We start from the raw sequence: 17,486 nt of genomic DNA, 5'->3' as shown, positions 1-17,486 counted from the left end.
ACTTGAACATGTAGGTAGTGTAAAATATCGAGCTTTTAGTATACTATGTACAACACCAATAAATGGCTTGAGCGTGCAAGACAAATAATGCAGTACACATACTACATTACAGTTGGCACTATCATGCAACATGCCGCACCAAAAGTAACTATATAGTTAGTTAGTTAAATTTTGCACAACTAAGGCATATGTTAACCTTTTCGGTGTTTATTGTACACTCTAGTAACAGTAAAAAAATTTCAACATTTGCCAAGATATGTTACATTTATGTCATGAGAAACCCTGTTTAACCTATGAATCCATCTGACGCAACATACACCACATATAGGTTCAAAAATATTAAAAGAACGTATGATAAACTTTTAGTCCTGCCTCTAAGCTGAGACCCTTGTACGTTGTTATGACTCTACACCCTGAGCTGAGCTCTAGTACAGGTACAACTGCACTGCCAAGCACAAACTGCAAGTTGTGCTATTTCTGGGTGTAAGTACGTCTATAGTTGGATATAGATAAACGACGCAGCAGCAAATACCCCTTGAAGCAGGCCCCCGGCCAATGGGATTGAGAGTTTGTTAGATGTTCGTGTAGCGTAACATCCGAGGTGGCTGACAGAAGCCTCCGTGAAATGGGACTAGATGCGATATCGGTCGACGTCGTTGGCTGTAGGGATGCCTTTAAAAGGTATCTGCCGCTGAATTCTTGATTTGTATCCAACTCTGCACTAGTTTACATTAACCAACAACACCATTCCCGGCTTATGTATTTGGAGCAACTAGTTTAAAAATTCCGCTTTTACTGCTTGCCTGGTGACGCTTAAACCTCCAAAACGAACCACTTCGCAGTTTGTTTTTCATACAACAGTGCATATGGGTTCGGTACTTGCCTGTTTCCAGCCAGGCAAGTACCGAATGGGTGCTGAGTGGGCTGGTGTCACCATCTGGTGTGAAACAACAGAACTAGTGTTCCATAGACCACTGACTGGCACACTGCTTGTTCAGTCTACCCAGCTGAATTTCAACGTGCACACACGGAAGGCTCGCCTTAACTATTCCAACAGATGGGTTACCAGATGACTACGGTTTCCCATTTCTGCCGGAAAATCCAGGTGGCTACCAAGACCACATGCACTATCACAGGAAATGAACTGCAATATGTGATCTCAGTGCAGCATTTACGTGTTAAATGGTCAGCGGTAGACAAGAAGGATAGCCTTAAGGGGGGACACTGGTCTTGAAAAAAAAATTTTTATTAATGAAGTCACAGTTACGAAATCATCAGGCAATATGTATTTTTGTGTGCTGATTCTAAATATGTCATTTAATTTCATGTAAAACAATTCCTTGAGCACTTATGCACATTTTATGCTAGTATTTTGCGGAGAGTTTTGAAGAAAATTTGCTGCGGGAAACTCGCTGAAATGTATGCCATTGGGTTCTCTTGACACCAAGGAATACAATAAGGGGGAAATTGTCTTCCTGCCTATCATAGAACTTAAGTTATACAGTTTTGAAGTTGTCGCTTCAGAAATGAGAAGAAAAGTGTGTATTCCTTTTTCTGAAGTGGCAGCTTCAGTACCCTATTACTCAAGTTCTATGAGAGCCAGGATGATAATTTCCCCCTTATTGTATTCCTTGGTCTCAAGAGAACCCAATGGCATACATTTCAGCGAGTTTCCTGCAGCAAATTTTCTTCAAAACTCTCCGCAAAATACTTGCATAAAAAGTGCATAAGTGCTCAAGGAATTGTTTTACATGAAATTAAATGACATATCTAGAATCAGCGCACAAAAATACATGTGCCCTGAAAATTTCATAGCTATGACTAAATTAATAAAATTTTCTTTTCAAGACCAGTGTCCCCTCTTAAACACATCACTCCCGGTATAATGCAACTGCCCAACAAAGCTAGCTGCATAATGGGTTGGAACTTCATTGTGGAGATGGAGACGAGGCCACCCCTTGCAGCCGTTTCTCACAGATGGCTCGGACGCTCTCCTGGCCAGCTGCCTCGGCCAAGGCCATGATGCGTCGGACGTGGTCAGTGCGGTTCTGTCTCACTGCTAGGAGGTAGGCCGTCTTGAGACGCCCAGCCAGCATGTACGCTTCGACCTGAGCCCACGTAGAGAACAAGGACAGATGTGAAGGCCAATGTTAGTGCAGGTGAAAAACAGATGTGAACGGTACACCACACTGAGCTGCTCTGACATAACTGATGTATCGCTTAAAGGTGCACTGAAGAGGAATCTGAACTCGTCATTTTGCCGTGGGAACTCAATCTACAAATGACAAGCATTCTTAGAAACTTCGATTTATTGCCCTGTGTGGCTGATTTTCGTAATTAAATCAAATTAACGTCCGGCTCCCGCCTTTTTTTTTTAATTCTCCCTCGTACGGTGGGCGGAGTCGACCAACGCGTGGAGTGCCTTGCAGCCAGCTCTGTGGAGGCTTTGCTTTCGCTTTATTTTGTTTTTTAGGTTTCCGTGAATAAATAGTTTCATTCGCAGATAATATAGCCGCAAAATAAGCCCGCAGAAATAAAAATACGCGTGGACTATTTGCTTCTACGGACTACTACGTATTACTCCGCCGGTGGCAGAGCGGCAAGCCGCCGTGGGACTGGCTGAAAGGCACTCCACGCGTTGGTCGACTTCGCCCACCGTAAGAGGGAGAATTAAAAAAAAAAGGCGGGAGCTGGACAAAAAATTCGATTTAATTAGGGAAATCAGCCACACAGGGCAATAAATCGAGGTTTCTAAGAATGCTCGGAACGTGCAGATTGAGTTCCCGCGGCAAAAAGACGAGTTCAGATTCCTCTTCAGTGCACCTTTAATGAAATATGCATGTGAGACAGTGTCATTTGTACAATCATGCATGAACATAGCGTCACTTTAATTTCAGCCAACACACATGTGAACGCAGCTGGAATAATGCTAAGTGCATTGTTTAGTTTTGTCTGTACCTGTACTATCGCAGAAAATTGAGATGCAAACCCAGAAATTTAAATGTGAAGAGGGAGTTGAGAAGCTGTGAATGAAGTGAGTTGAATCACAGCACGAAGTATATTTGAACTTGCAACTTGTAGTGATGCACTAACAGACCCCAAGCACCCGACAGCTAACGTTAAGTAATGTAATGTATAATAAGAAAGCAAGGGCTTAATGATTTAATGCACGTATGATGTCGTTTATTTTATCTCTGAGGTAAAAGTTCCACAATTTTTCATGCTCAAGCACCTCAAGCCAGGTCTACCACGTAAAGGGGTCCAGAAATGGAAACAGCGACATTACCTTGTTGACATCTTTCTTTAGGCACTTAACCAGCAGGTCCAAATCCTTTTTCTGAAGAAGAAAAAATACATAACTTAGGAGGGTAGATGTGTAGGCCAGTTGGTGAGACATGAAGGAGCTAGACACCGCAGCGGACACGGGACAGAGAAAGAAGACGACACAGGGCGGTACTGGCAACTAAAATTTTATTTGAAACTTCATGGCTTTATAAAGACAGAGGCACGTGTGATCTTACAATCAGGTAAAAAAGGATGAATGAAAAGCAACAGATAACAAGACCTGACTGACAACAATGCACAGGAAAGATATGCGAGTCACAATGTACAGAAATCAGACTTTAAAACGTTATTCAGTGCTCATCATGCGAGTCACAATCTACAGATATCAGAAGTGTTAAAAACCGTCGACCGCATGTGGAAGCATGAAAACCACAAGACAAAGGAAGAAAAAAGAACGTCAAAAGGAAGCAACCCAACCTGTTACCTGTCAAGGAAACCCAGTTCTTTTTGGAGGATGGAAACCGAAGGCGAACTAACGCATTCATCCGGTTGCGAGCGCAAGATGGCAATGGCCTCTACGATCTCTCTCTCAAGCTGCCCCTTCCTTCCAAGTGTCGGGGTTGTTGCCCTCAGTTCAGCCAGACCCAGATTGTTGGAAGAAGGAAGGGGCAGCTTGAGAGAGAGATTGTAGAGGCCATTGCCATCTTGCGCTCGCAACCGGATGAATGCGTTAGTTCGCTTTCGGTTTCCATCCTCCAAAAAGAACTGGGTTTCCTTGACAGGTAACAGGTTGGGTTGCTTCCTTTTGACGTTCTTTTTTCTTCCTTTGTCTTGTGGTTTTCATGCTTCCACATGCGGTCGACGGTTTTTTAACACTTCTGATATCTGTACATTGTGACTGGCATGATGAGCATTGCATAACGTTTTAAAGTCTGATTTCTGTACATTGTGACTCACATATCTTTCCTGTGCATTGTTGTCAGTCAGGTCTTGTTATCTGTTGCTTTTCATTCATCCTTTATTACCTGATTGTAAGATCACACGTGCCTCTGTCTTAATAAAGCCATGAAGTTTCAAATAAAATTTTAGTTGCCAGTACCGCCCTGTGTCGTCTTCTTTCTCTGTCCCATGTCCGCTGCGGTGTCTAGCTCCTTCAAAAAATACATAAAACGTACTAAGGTGTGCTGAAATTATGATTATGTAAAGTTTAGAAAACTGATGTTTGCTTTGGAAAGAATGAACTGGAAACACAATACAGAAAGTCGCTTCATACTTAACATAATTTCACCACAAATTTAACCTCCACCACATCTACGAAAAGGGTTCAGCTTAAGTTAAGGACAACGCAGCGAGCTATGGAAAGAAAATGATCGGTGTAACGTCAAGAGACCGCAAGCGGGCAGAGTGGGTGAGGGAACAACCACGGATTAATCACATACTGGTCAAAATCAAGAGGAAAAAATGGGCTTGGGCAGGGCATGTAATGTGAAGGCAAGATAACCACTGGTCCTTAAGGGTAATGGAGTGAATTCCAAGAGAAGGCAAGCGTAGCAGGGGGTACCAGAAAGTCAGATGGGCAGATGAGATTAAAGGGACCCTGAAATGGTTTCTTCAATCATATTTTATTGCAACAACTCTGTAGAGGTGGTCTCTGCGAGTATTCTAGTCTGATTCAGAAAGCTGCGCGTGGAACCAATAATTTACAAACAATTTTTCAAACTTGCCGCTCACAACCGATTAGGGCGACACCTCACCGCGCGTTTTTACCCGCCCCTACCACTTGACGTAAACTGGGCAGCCTTGGCCATGGACTGGGCGACCCTTCTCATTGGCTCTGCCCATTGACGTCACGCGCAATTTTTGCAACATTTCATTTGAAACTGAGCACTGATGCTCCTTGAAATATTATTTTATTGATTGCTTATTATTTTTAAAGAACATACGTATACAGAGGAAAGAATCCAAAGCATTTCTTGAAATTAATGTGGTACTTCCGGTAAAGAAAGAAATCCGTCTGCTCACAAAAGCATGTGTTTTCGTCAAATCTCGGCGCCCGCCTTTGCGAGTTTCCTAGCTGCGCCGACGAGTCGCTGCTATAGTGTACTAGAATTATATATATCGCTGCTGTCGTCGCCCTGTGGGTCTCGGTATGGCGTGTACTGAAAGGCTCGAAGCCCATCTCAGCGGTGGCTGCACGCAGCCGCGCTTCGAGCTCCGGATCCATGCTGTTCGAGCAGCAATCAGGAGACAGATGTGCGAAAACTTGGACGGCGCGGCACCGATCGTCATCAGAAAGACTGCCAGCTATACTCGAGCAGCGACAAAGCATGCCTGCTTATGTTGGGAGCTTTCGGCAACGGCACCGCTCGCGGGCTCTCCGAGCGACGAGCTCTGCTGCTGCCTGGCTGTCGTGGTCGTCGCTAGGCCTATAGCTCGTTTCGCGTCGAAGAGGCAGCGGCCGGCGCTTCGGAAGTCGCCTGAGCTATAATAAAAGGCTTACTCTACACATCGCTTTACAGTCAACAGCATCATCTCACAATAAAGTAATAGTATGGTCACTTTCCGCGACGCCTTCAGCCGCGAAACGAGCGGGCGCCAGGCGAGCCGGACCCCAACGTCAGGCCAGCGGCAGCTGCAAGGCGGTTGTGGCCAGAAATTTGCTCGTATCACAGTTGTTACCTTTACCAGCAGCTCAGTACTGGTCAGCGATCCTCAAAAATGACAAATTTTTCACATTTCTTGGCCTAGGGTTTATTATTTACGTCAAGAACACTCTTTAGCTCATTTTTTATGACGCCGGCAGACCTGATCCAGGCCGGTCGGCCGGCCGGCATGCTCGGCGTACTTGACATTCGCACAAGGAAATACAAAACAGCCATTCTACCAGAGATGATGCTTTCTAGATTCGAGCAACGACAACATGTCTGTTAAAAAGTGGATCTTTCGGCAACGACACCGACTGCGGCAACGCCGGGCGACGAACTGCGCGCTGGTCCGAGGCTGCCCTAGTCGTCGCTAGGCCTAATGGTTTCGCATCGCTGACGGCGCTTCGGAAGTCGCTTGCGCTATATCAAAAGGCCTACTCTTCACATCGCTTTACTGCGAACTCGTCCCATAATAGAATATACAAAGACTTCAATTTTTATCTGCGGGAATTAAAAAAATTCCTGTGAGCAAACTACTCACCTAATCGAAAGCAAACTTCGCTCAAGGGGTAGCATATTATGGTCTACGTTATTTGAGATGTAATTAAACGTCGGTACTTGCCTGCATTTCTTTAAATTAAGAAGGAACTGCTGTCAACTGCGAGTAAAGCTGTCGCAGACGAGAGCTATACACGAGCCGAGCAGCTGGTTTGACAGGACGCGCCATCTTCCGGAAGGCGAGATTCGACGAACAGACGAGCCGGGACGTCGTTTGCCTCGCCTCCCGGCAGATGGCGCGCCCTGTCAAACCAGCTGCTCGGCTCGCGTATAGCTCTCGTCTGCGACAGCTTTACTCGCAGTTGACAGCAGTTCCCTCTTAATTTAAAGAAATGCAGGCAAGTACCGACGTTTAATTACATCTCAAATAACGTAGACCATAATATGCTACCCCATGAGCAAAGTTTGCTCTCAATTAGGACAGTAGTTTGCTCACAGGAATTTTTTAAATTCCCGCAGATAAAAACGGAATTCTCTGTATATTCGATTTCCACGACGCCTTCAGCAACGGAGCTAGCAGGCGGCAGGCGAAGCGCCGCAGCAGCGCCAAAGCGGCTATGGGATGAAATTTGCTAGTATCGCATTCATCACTTGTACGATCAGCTCGGTATTGGCCAACGACCGTCAGAAGTGATGCATTTTTGACATGCATCTATCCCAGGGCTTGCTATAAACGTGAACAAACAATACTAGCGCGTTTTTCACTCGCCGGCGGCCGGCGTCAAGGCTGGCAGGCCGGCCCGGTGTGGCTCGGCCCCGAGCGCCCTGAGGAGCGCGCTGTATGTCATCACGACGCTGCCGCTCTCCGTGCTCGCTTTGGCTCCCGCTTCCCGTCGTTGCGTCTGCCGCGCGCGGCTCGTCGTTGACATCTAGCAAGTTGCACGCAGGCGACGAGCTGCGATCGGACGTTGCGACGCCGTTCGCAGCAGCGCACCGCAGTGAATCGCACTCACTTTCGCACATGTGTCTGCGACCACCGGAAGTAAACAAGCAGAGCGCCATTGCCTGACGTATGCATGGGCGGAGCATCGGCCCGTTTTTTCTTTTCTTTTTTTTCGGAGCGAGCCCCGCGTGTATGAGTTGAGGGTGGTATGTGGGGGAGAGGAGGAACATCATTTTTAATCGGCGATATCTTCGGTGTTGATGGAGTTCGCTTAACAATTTTTGCGGTGCGGCGACAAGTGATGGAATACCGATCTCTCGTGGGCTTTTGCTAACCTTGGCAAAGAGCTTTTCAGGGTCCCTTTAAGAAGTTTGCGGGGATACAGTGGTCGCAACTGGCAAAGGACAGGGTTAATTGGAGAGACATGGCAGAGGCCTTTGCCCTGCAGCGGGCGTAGTCAGGCTGAAGATGATGATGACATTTACATTTCCCAACACTGTCCAGATTAAATGCTTAACCACAGTTCCACTGAGAAGGTTAATTCATGTCTGGTCTGTATGCCCACAGAAGCCTTATGAATGCAAGAGTTTTCACAGTTCCACCGAGGTTGGCATTCCACAGACTGCAAAAGCTCACACACTGTCAAACATACGTTTCATAGGCCACATTTCCACTGGAAGTAGGTAGGACTGGTTAGGTTAGCACGAGTTATGAATCAGAAAAATCTCAATGTGTACATGGGGCACTTCTTAGAAATGAAAACAACTGGATACTGATAAAAGACAGTAATCACCCTGAGCTTCATGCAGGTGTTGGAAACTGGACTGCCCAACAAAAGTAGCATTGTCCCAATGACCAGTACAGAAGTCTGCACACTCAGCCAACCTAATACAATTTGGTGAGGGACACGCAGCTAGAGTAACTGCAAACCATCATTAACAAGCACTGGCAGATAAGTTGCAAATATAAATATTGCATAAAAAAAAAAGGTGAAGGTGCTTGTAGTCACGCATGCAGTGGTGACACCTGGAGTGCAATGGAAACACTTGATGCTAGGACTAACGTCTGGCCATTGCTAAGACTAACGTCTGGCCATGAACTATGAACTAGCTGGAATCAAACGGGAACTTGTTTCTAATACCGGTTTGACCAGTTAGGACTTTCACCCGGATACTGTATGATGAGGACACTGCACTTCGAGCTTACATCGTCTTCCGAGCGCACTAGCTCCTGCAGGGCGGCGAGCACCACGGTGTCGGTGTCGTAGCGGCCAGGGTAGCCACAGCTCTGGATGCAGGACACCAGGCGCTCAACCTGGGCCACAGCTCTGGCCGAGACGAGCAACCGAGCTGCACGCTCAAAGACAGCAGCCCCGTCCAAATGGTTTTCCTGCAAGTGAAAAGGCAAAGACATGAAAAGGAAATCTAGGGTTGTTGCACAAAGATCTGAAACTTCCAAATTGTTAGTCGAGCCCTGGCATATCGAACTTAAAGGGAATCAGGAAATAGTTCCGAGATATAGATAATTCGATATACAAAAAAATGGCAGTAGAGTCTGTAACCTAGAAGCAAGAATACACTGCACCCGTGTTAGTGCCGTGATTCCTGCAGAGAGGTGCCACCCCGCCGACATGCGGGCAGTGCACCCCTTGTTATGCGCTCCTGGGCTTAACCTGCTTCGCAGTGAAGCAGCAGTGGGTGGTACTTTAGAACTCACTGCTGCCCATCATAAGATGTATATAATCCTGTCACCAGCAGGCCATATAAATAGAATAATTTCATCAAAACTCAGGCATGGTTGGTTTCTACAACGCTAAAACATTAAGTTGGGCTAGTTGGTAACGGCTTGAAGGAATCATATTCTTAGCGGTAAGAAACAGACACAACACCGCGACACACATACACAGGACACCCGCTGCACTAGCGGGTGTCCTGTGTGTGTCGCGGTGTTGTGTCTGTTTCTTGCCGCTAAGAATATGATTCCTTCTACAACGCCTCTGCAAGCACCTGCTCGCCTGTCCAGGTGAGGGCCTTCGCTCGGTTTTAGTTAGGATGGCTTCACAGCACGACAGTCGTGTACCGTGGCAAAATGAGTGCTAAATAAACTGAAGGACATTCCATCCTTAGGCACAGCCCAAGTTTAGCTCATCATGTGGTTTCAGAGTGCTAGTACTGCCGGCAGGTGCTCAAGGCCGTGCAGGGTCAACGAAAAGTGATCAGTAAGCACCTTTAGGACAAGCGTCATTCGCAGGAGTACACCGTGCCATTGAGAGATGGTGTCTGTACCCAAGGATAGCCCCCAAACTTACCAAGAAATTACATCAGCGTACCGACTGTTGCGAACCCTCTATCCATCCACGCACAAGTCGCTAACTAAAATTCAAACGAACACGTGGCGACAGCTACAGACAAATACCTGCCCGCACCAGCCCCTCCTTAAAACCTCTCAGAAATAAAGTTGTTACCCTCAGGATACCTTTACTTATTTACTTAGGATATTCAGGTCACATCTATAGTTTTGTAATGCCCTGCACACATCACTTGACTCGAGTTTCAGGGCACTATAAACATGTAATGCTGTCATTTCTTCACCCTGTGGGGGAACAAAAAGCTCGATTATATGTGTTTTAATAATTGTGTGCCAGTGGCTACAGCAACAACCAAAGAAAATGAATTATCACTGACAAAAAAGGAGAAACTTGGAAGCAGTAGTCACCTGGATGATTCGGAAAGCCAGACCGAACCCTTCCTCCACGTTTCTTCCATTCACAAGCACCTGGGACAAAAATAGGCAACATGTAGTAAAGGAAATAGAAGTAAGTCAAACTGTACTTGAAATACAACTAAATGAAATATAACAAACACTCATGAATTGATAAGTAATAAATTTACTGCACGATTACAGAAGGGTCTGCAGCATGATTTTGGTTCTTCAATAGTAGAACCCAGAGCAGTTGAAAGCAAAGCACACGCAGAAGACGGCAGGTGAAAAGAATGCAAAAATAAATTACTGCGATGAAAATGTGACTTGGAGACCACTGAGAGATGTTTAGTCATATGCCTCTGTTCTTTCAGGCCGCATATCAACACTTGACATGCTTGCAAAGTTACAGTGGGTGCCAAAACCATTAAGAGAAAAAAAAAGCTCACAGGTTAAAATGTCTAGGTACCTCGAAAATGCTCAAAAACATGTATTTCATTAATAGCGATGACGGTACTATCTCAAAGAGAGACCTCCGCAAGCAAAACCCCGAAGCAGAAGAATCAAAAGCTGATGTCACTGCTGCAAGCGAAAAATAAAAAATAAAATTCTACTCTCAGAGTTTCTTTGAAGGTAAGCAAAGCTTGACAGCTTGCTCTGCTCAAGTCAAGAGCAAGATGGTAACGCAGCAGCTGCAATGGGAGTTATTAAGATAAAGCATCTATAGGATTTCAAATTGACTTTGCCAGTCCAAGGCACTTACCAGGCAGGCTAGCTCATTCTTCATCGTCGTGTCGCCAAACAAAGTTGGTGCTACGCTCTCCACACCGCTTTCTTGCTGAGGCTGCAGGAGCCTTTCCTGTTCAGCCTCCCTGGCGCTCAGAAACCGCGTGATGTCGATCTGCATGTTCACCATGCTGACGTTCCTGCACAAAAGGCACAGTGAACTGTAAATGTTTTCACATTCCAAATTAATAAACGCGAAAACAAGAATTGCACCAAATTTTTCATGCCGTTTGCTGTAGTAAAATTCAAATAAAAGGAAATTCAAGATGCGTTCTCCTTCCTGTAATGATATTATCCCTTCAGATAAAGTGGACAAGTGACAGCCTCACACAAATTCTTCATTTGACAGTCGAGTAAAAGGCCTGGCAACTGTAGCGTTGCTGCTCAGCTGATAGCCTGCATTTTTCCCGGTCACTGCTGCCTGGTTTTTTCTGGCAAGGATGGTATATAATATGCTATTCAATTGCAGACAAACACCATCTGGTGTCCATGGTAAAGGGCCCTGTTCTTTTATCTGAAGGGTGTGCACGGTTCAGATACTTTGGGCTTGCTTTGGTACAACAAATAAATATTAACCATAGTTTGAGACCACTGAGATCAGCAAAGGCTCCTTACGCCCAACACAAGAAAAGGCTGATGATACAAATGGTGTAGGTCATAAAAAGAGATTTCACAGAAGAGAAATAGCATAAGTTTCTCAAGTCAGGACGAAAACAAGTGCTTAGGCAATGCCAAATGAAAAGGCTAATTAAAATGAGCTCTAGGTTCAATGGTAAACAGCTGAACACAGATCAGTTATGGTAGGTTAAATGTTGGCTGGATAATGGGTTTTTACGTACCAAAGCAACACTGTGGGCTATAAGGCATGCAATCATACGGTTTTGAATTAATTTTGACTGTCGGCTTCTTTAACGTTTGCACCGAAATCTGCGTACATTGGCACTTCTACATTTGGCTCCATTTAAGCACTACTGCCCTGTCATGGCCCAAACCTAAAAACTCAGTTCAGCAGCTGAATGCCATGGCCGCTGAGTCACCGTACAAGTTGCAGAGTTTGATCAAGCCTACAGATAGATCTCTGCACTTATCATAGGGTGAAATCTGCAACATAGAGGCCCGTGTACTGTGTGATGTCAGTGCACGTTAAAAACCCCAGGTGGTCGAAATTTCCGGAGCCCTTCACTACGGCGTCTCTCATAGCTTGAGTCGCTTTGGGACGTTAAACCCCAATAAACCAATAAACCAAACCAATCTGCGACAGCCAACATGGGAAGTTCACGTTGTAGCTTTCTTTTGTGAGCACAGAAGCAATAACAAGAGCAAAGACAAGCAAGAAGTTCAGTATATGCTCCCTGATACCTGTTGACCTCCTTGGGTGCCATGGCGAGCACTTGGGCACCAGTGCGATTCGCGCGGTTCCCGTCCCAGGTGGTGTACTTGGACAGGTACGTCTCCAGGTGCTTTCGAGCCTCTGCCAGGTGCCCAAGACGCTGGTGCAGCTCCGAGTACCGGCTGGCCGGAGGGCTCTCGAAGAACTGGATGCTCGTCACGGCAGCGCGAAGGTAGTCCTGCAGACACGGGGGTGTGACCATGCTGAATGGAAAAAGGGTGCCAGACAGACTTGCCAAAACAGAAAGAATGCGTCCCAATTTGTTGATCCCTTTGAATTTTTCATTAGCTCTTTGGCAACTCTGCAGCTAGAGTGCCACCACTGGTAGTTCATTTTTAAGAGCATTAGCTCTTACTCATCACGTTTCGAGATTTCGTGGGGTCTGCTACCACCCTGAGATCACAGCGCCATCTGTGGCAGCAACTATTCATCACGTTTTGAGATTTCGTGGGGTCTGCTACCACCCTGAGATCACAGCGCCATCTGTGGTAGCAACTAGAAAACAGCACATCTTGCATTAAGACTTGTAGCGCCATCTACAATAGCATTGTAGAAACAACCACCTGCCGCGTGCCAATGATGACGTCACAGTCCAATATGGTGGATAGAGGTGGAACTAAGTTAGTATGATGTCAGGGGAAATAAACTACAAATTCGTATTCCCATTGGTGTACCTCCCTTTAATCTCATTCATATCAATTCTAGTAAACCGAACAGGGAACGCTCGCTCGTTACTTGACAAGAAAGCTCGTTACTTGACGGTGGGGGCCTTTTTTTTTCTTCTTTTCTTTGTATGAGGAAGAGAGGAAAACACTTTTTTTTTTAAATTACAAGGAAAAAATGATAAATTTCTTGCTCTCTCATAGAGAAAAAAAAAAAGCAGTAACAGTGATAGCTAGATTTGGCACATGCGAGAGTACTCCCGAGACAAAAAGTCTTGTGGTGCCATCACCCAGGCGTCCTCCCAAACAAGTGGCTATGTTTGATTTTCAGTGAACACCATAAGTGTTTCCATGACGAACATGATTTACTGAGTAAGCTCATTTATCAACAAGGTGGGGGAGGGAGCTTAGCACACCAGTAATGTGCACTTGCAACATCCATCTAAAAAGTAACATAGCCCACAAGTTTTTTGGGTAAGTGCCTCCTACATATGTAACTTTACCTTGCGAAGGGCTAAGCTTGTTCACGAAGTAGGGAGACATGAAATTTGGACCATGCTGATGTGAAGTAAATACACTACAAACAACTACCGTACACTCGCACATAAGTTGAGCTCGCTTGCAGAACTGCCTTCTTTCTGTAATCTGACGACACCTGAGTGTACACAAGTGGGACCTATTCATTAACGTACACTCAGAACTTGTCTCACAGCTGAAGGCATTCAAGGCATGACGCTTATGCAGCAGCACAGTCGGTTACTTTCCCCTGCTTTCTCATCACACCTAAGAGAGAGAATGCTACGCAGCTGATTTATTTCGGAGTAAAACACCTAAGAGAGAGAATGCTACGCAGCTGATTTATTTCGGAGTAACGACATCCACTCCCTCTGCACCGTAGAATGTGAGCTGTGACCAACTGCCATTCTTCAACATTAACTGCAGCTGGGTTCTGCATTTGTCGCCATTCTACCCACGTGCTGTGGATTTCGAGACATGCTCCCCGCTGCCGGCTTCCACGTGTGGCGCCCGGAGAAGTCCCGAGCACAAACTTCCCTCCCGGATGCTTATGTCACTAGTGCGAGATGGTAGTCAGGGCAATAATGAATGGGAAGGATCCAGCTTGCACAAGTCTATACGTTCCTCATTGTGCAAGGCAGGTGTGTGCAAGCCATCTTGTGGGTGTGCCTTCTCCCACTGTTGTGTATGACGCGGACATCGCCACAGCCAGAATCTCCTGGTTTAAAGGGACACTGAGGAGAGCTCTATTAATATTTTTTTATAGCAAAATCCGATAGTTCGGCATTTCATGGCTTTGTTGCCACTTGGCCGGCAGCAAAAGATGCATTTATTTCTAAGAAATTTGGATTAGAAGTTGAGAAAGTTTTTCCCGCCGCTCTGATTCAAACGTGGGACTCTCCTATGATGACACAGGACTAAGTGACGTGAAACATGACGTGCACATGATGTAACGCAGACTCCGTGATTTCTGGCGGCCAGCAGTGCGGCCCAGCAGCAGCCGAAAAGAGAGCTACCGCCGGCCGCAAGTTGAAGGCATCTATCGGCTATTGCGGCCGTTGCTTCGTTTACATTTGCACCGACGTTTTGCCAGCGTTACAATGGATCCCGTTCTCGAAGTCGTCAACGAAGTTCTCGCAAATAGACACCTTTAGCATACCGTGTACCTTGTTACCGTTAGCGGAATACCGGGAGCCGCTGTGAGCAGGCGCTGATTGGTCCCGGCGCTGCAGGAGAGCGCGTAGCTGAAGGGTACGTGGCGCCATCTGGCGACGTCAAGGAGATATGCGCATGCATTTGCTGCGCCTCAGTGATTCGTGGTTTTTGTGTCGTAGTGTTGCTAGAACCAATAGTTCTAGCAACACTGCTTTGTCCTATGACGTCACCACGCTTGTACTTGCGAGTTTGGCCTGTGGCGGTGATACCTGTATTTTGGTTCTTGCTCTTTTCTACGTTACAAGAGCTTTGTTGTCAGTATGAGTGGCGTTTTTGTAATCAGGGGCTGGTATTCTGTCGATGCAAGTCAACTTCAATTTCTCCTCAGTGTCCCTTTAAGCCACTGACAGCTGTTGCTCTTGAAAGGATACAGTGAGCATGCAAACTTGGACGCTCACTCTAGCCATCCGTTACTCCTTTCAAGGGCACAAGTGCACCACACTCCGATGTACCTCCATGAAGAGCTGCAGGGTGTAGAGGGTGTGCGTGCGTCCTCGCTTCTGGAGGCTGCGGCAAGTGGCGAGCAGCGTGGGCCACCAGCGGCTCAGGCTGGGATCCATCTGGTGCAGTGATGAGAGCAGCACGTCCAGCGTGCCCTGCTTCAGCGATGGCTGCAGCAGCTCCTCCAAGAACAGCTCCACTTCACAGCCCTTCATTCGTGGGAGGCCAAGAGAGAAAGGAGAGATACAGGTTGGTCAATGCCACAAGGCTTGCAGGTCGAAGCACACCCTTAGTAATCAGTGATCTTCCTTTTGTGCTAAGCCTAATCCTATGCTGAAGCAGTGAGGAGCTCCGAATTAACTGTGGCCGCCTGGGTTTTTTTTGGCATATCAGACTCACACAAGTAAAAAAAATTCACTGGATTTCAAACGATCCCAAATTCTTCCCAGTTGGTCCCAGTTATGTTCTTAGATGCACTTATAGTTTTTGACTGGGTCAGTACGAAACCATTTCTACATGCTGCCTTCATCAAAAATGACCACCACATCCTGGACAGAATATTTAGGGGACACTTAATTACATTACGTGTTGAAAGAATGCAATAGCATTGAAGTCTGAAGTTCGCTCAGCCTGCTTTTCCTCCTTTGTCACTGCTGCTCGCCACACACGCTGAGCCTGTGCAGCCGCCGATACTCAATCTTCAGCAACATACTTCTGTGGTCATCCTCTCCACTTGCAGGAATTTTCACAACGGAAAACATATGCGGAGTTGATTCTGGCTCCATCAAACCTGACATGCGGAGCTGCCTAGACACGTCTGCACACAACCAAGCATACCTGCCAATTGACACAATCTGCCACCGCGCATGGCCATGTCACGTGACCAGCACACTTGCCAAGCACACCTGCCAACCTGGCCATGTCACATCGTCTCATGACGCCACACACCCTGCCGACCAATCAGCAAATATTATGACAGATGATGCCGGATGCTGCCAGACCCCATTGTGTTTTTTTTTTTCGATGAGGGTTTTAATACTTTCGCATTAAAGCTGCAACTTTGTGCTCCGTAACACAGATCCATCGCCCCTGATTGACAAAGGACAAGCTTACCACTGGAATAGGCAAGCTTGTCGTTTGTAAACTTGTAAACGAGACAGATGCGCCCGGAAACAGACCTCAGCTCAGCATGCAAGTTTTTCAATGAATGAAAATGCCAAGCACTTTAGCATCTTAACCCCTTCACCGTTTTTTATATCAACGAATTTCTTAACAAAACTGCTTATTTCTTTTATTCCTGATTTCGATTACTATTGCAATAAAAAGCATGCATTCAATCTTTGAAAAATATTTGGAGCAAACACAAAGTCAAGTTAGCATATCGAAATTTATTATTCCTTACAATACAAAAAACCAACTTCAGGCTGCTAATGAGCAATAAAAATTAAAGGATGACCACCATAAGCCTAGCTTACAGTGAACATCTTACCAGGAACTGCCAGAAAAGGAAACTGAGGGTGTCGCGTTGGGATGCTACTGGCGTTGATCTTCATCTACTGACGCGCGCCCGCAAAGTTCGCTTCTGAGCTGTCCTCTTCTTCATCGAAAAAACTGCTTAGCATAACGTCATCATTGTCATCCTCGCTCCCTGAAACAATGTACACTTTGGTGTCTAAGTCACCACCGTCTGAAGAAGATGACGACGAAGAAAAGCGTCCTTTCCGCGAAGACGGGCCAGGAATACACGCGTCGCCTCCACCGGGTGCCATTTTTAAAACCCAGGTTGCCATACGAAAAAAACGTTTATGCGGTAGAAGAAAACGAAATAAACAGGTCAGTGCTGCCATCTGCCGACCAAAATGACATCTAAGCTACACACGAGCGCTGATCGTCCGAAACACTGAAGGGAAGAACCTATTCAGCGAGGACGAGCTACAGTCGTCCAAAACAGTTTGGGGACAGCTTGCCAGGGACGAGCGCAGCTCGTCCAAAACGGTTAAGGGGTTAAATACATATGGTGCTTTGTGAAATGAACGAATGGCTTAAAAAGAATAAAACGTAAGTTTGCTGTTTCAAAAATAAAACTAGGAGTAGTGTCGGTGCTCACCATAAACACCCACAGATACCTTCACTATTTACATAGTAAACGATTTGTAAGTACCATAATCAACTAATAAATCCTTCGCCTGGTAGAGACATGTGCGACGTTAGAAGAATAAGTCAACATGGGTGGTCACAGCAAGGTGGTCGATAGTGGTAGTGGCACCATACTTTACTTCAAATGCTTTATTGTGCTATGAATAAACTGTGCTGTAATCAAAATGCAGGCTGTATTCAAATCCCATGACATTCCGCAGTTTCATGAACTCAGCTCAATATGTGACGAAAGTGTTCAGAATAGTCAT

General features: G+C 46.0%; 1 protein-coding gene across 1 annotated transcript in view; it reads right to left on the bottom strand.

Annotated features, from left to right (window-relative positions):
* Nucleotides 1-1,647: 1,647 nt before the first annotated feature.
* Sptz (zinc finger FYVE-type containing 26 spastizin) overlaps nt 1,648-17,486 on the bottom strand; it is a 75,036-nt gene continuing 59,197 nt past the window's right edge. The window contains exons 41-47 of the mRNA XM_089557234.1: nt 15,093-15,290; nt 12,217-12,425; nt 10,835-10,997; nt 10,087-10,146; nt 8,578-8,760; nt 3,287-3,337; nt 1,648-2,108 (exon numbers count right to left, since the gene is read on the bottom strand). Coding sequence (XP_089413360.1) covers nt 1,929-2,108; nt 3,287-3,337; nt 8,578-8,760; nt 10,087-10,146; nt 10,835-10,997; nt 12,217-12,425; nt 15,093-15,290 — 1,044 coding nt within the window. The 3' untranslated portion in view covers nt 1,648-1,928. The remainder of the gene's footprint in view (nt 2,109-3,286; nt 3,338-8,577; nt 8,761-10,086; nt 10,147-10,834; nt 10,998-12,216; nt 12,426-15,092; nt 15,291-17,486) is intronic.

The sequence above is a fragment of the Amblyomma mixtum genome, chromosome 8, assembly GCF_055824585.1.
Source record: "Amblyomma mixtum isolate Tamu chromosome 8, ASM5582458v1, whole genome shotgun sequence".
NCBI classification, from domain to species: Eukaryota; Metazoa; Arthropoda; class Arachnida; order Ixodida; family Ixodidae; genus Amblyomma; species Amblyomma mixtum.
Note: the sequence above shows the minus strand (reverse complement) of the source record. Positions and strands in the feature narration are given on the sequence as shown.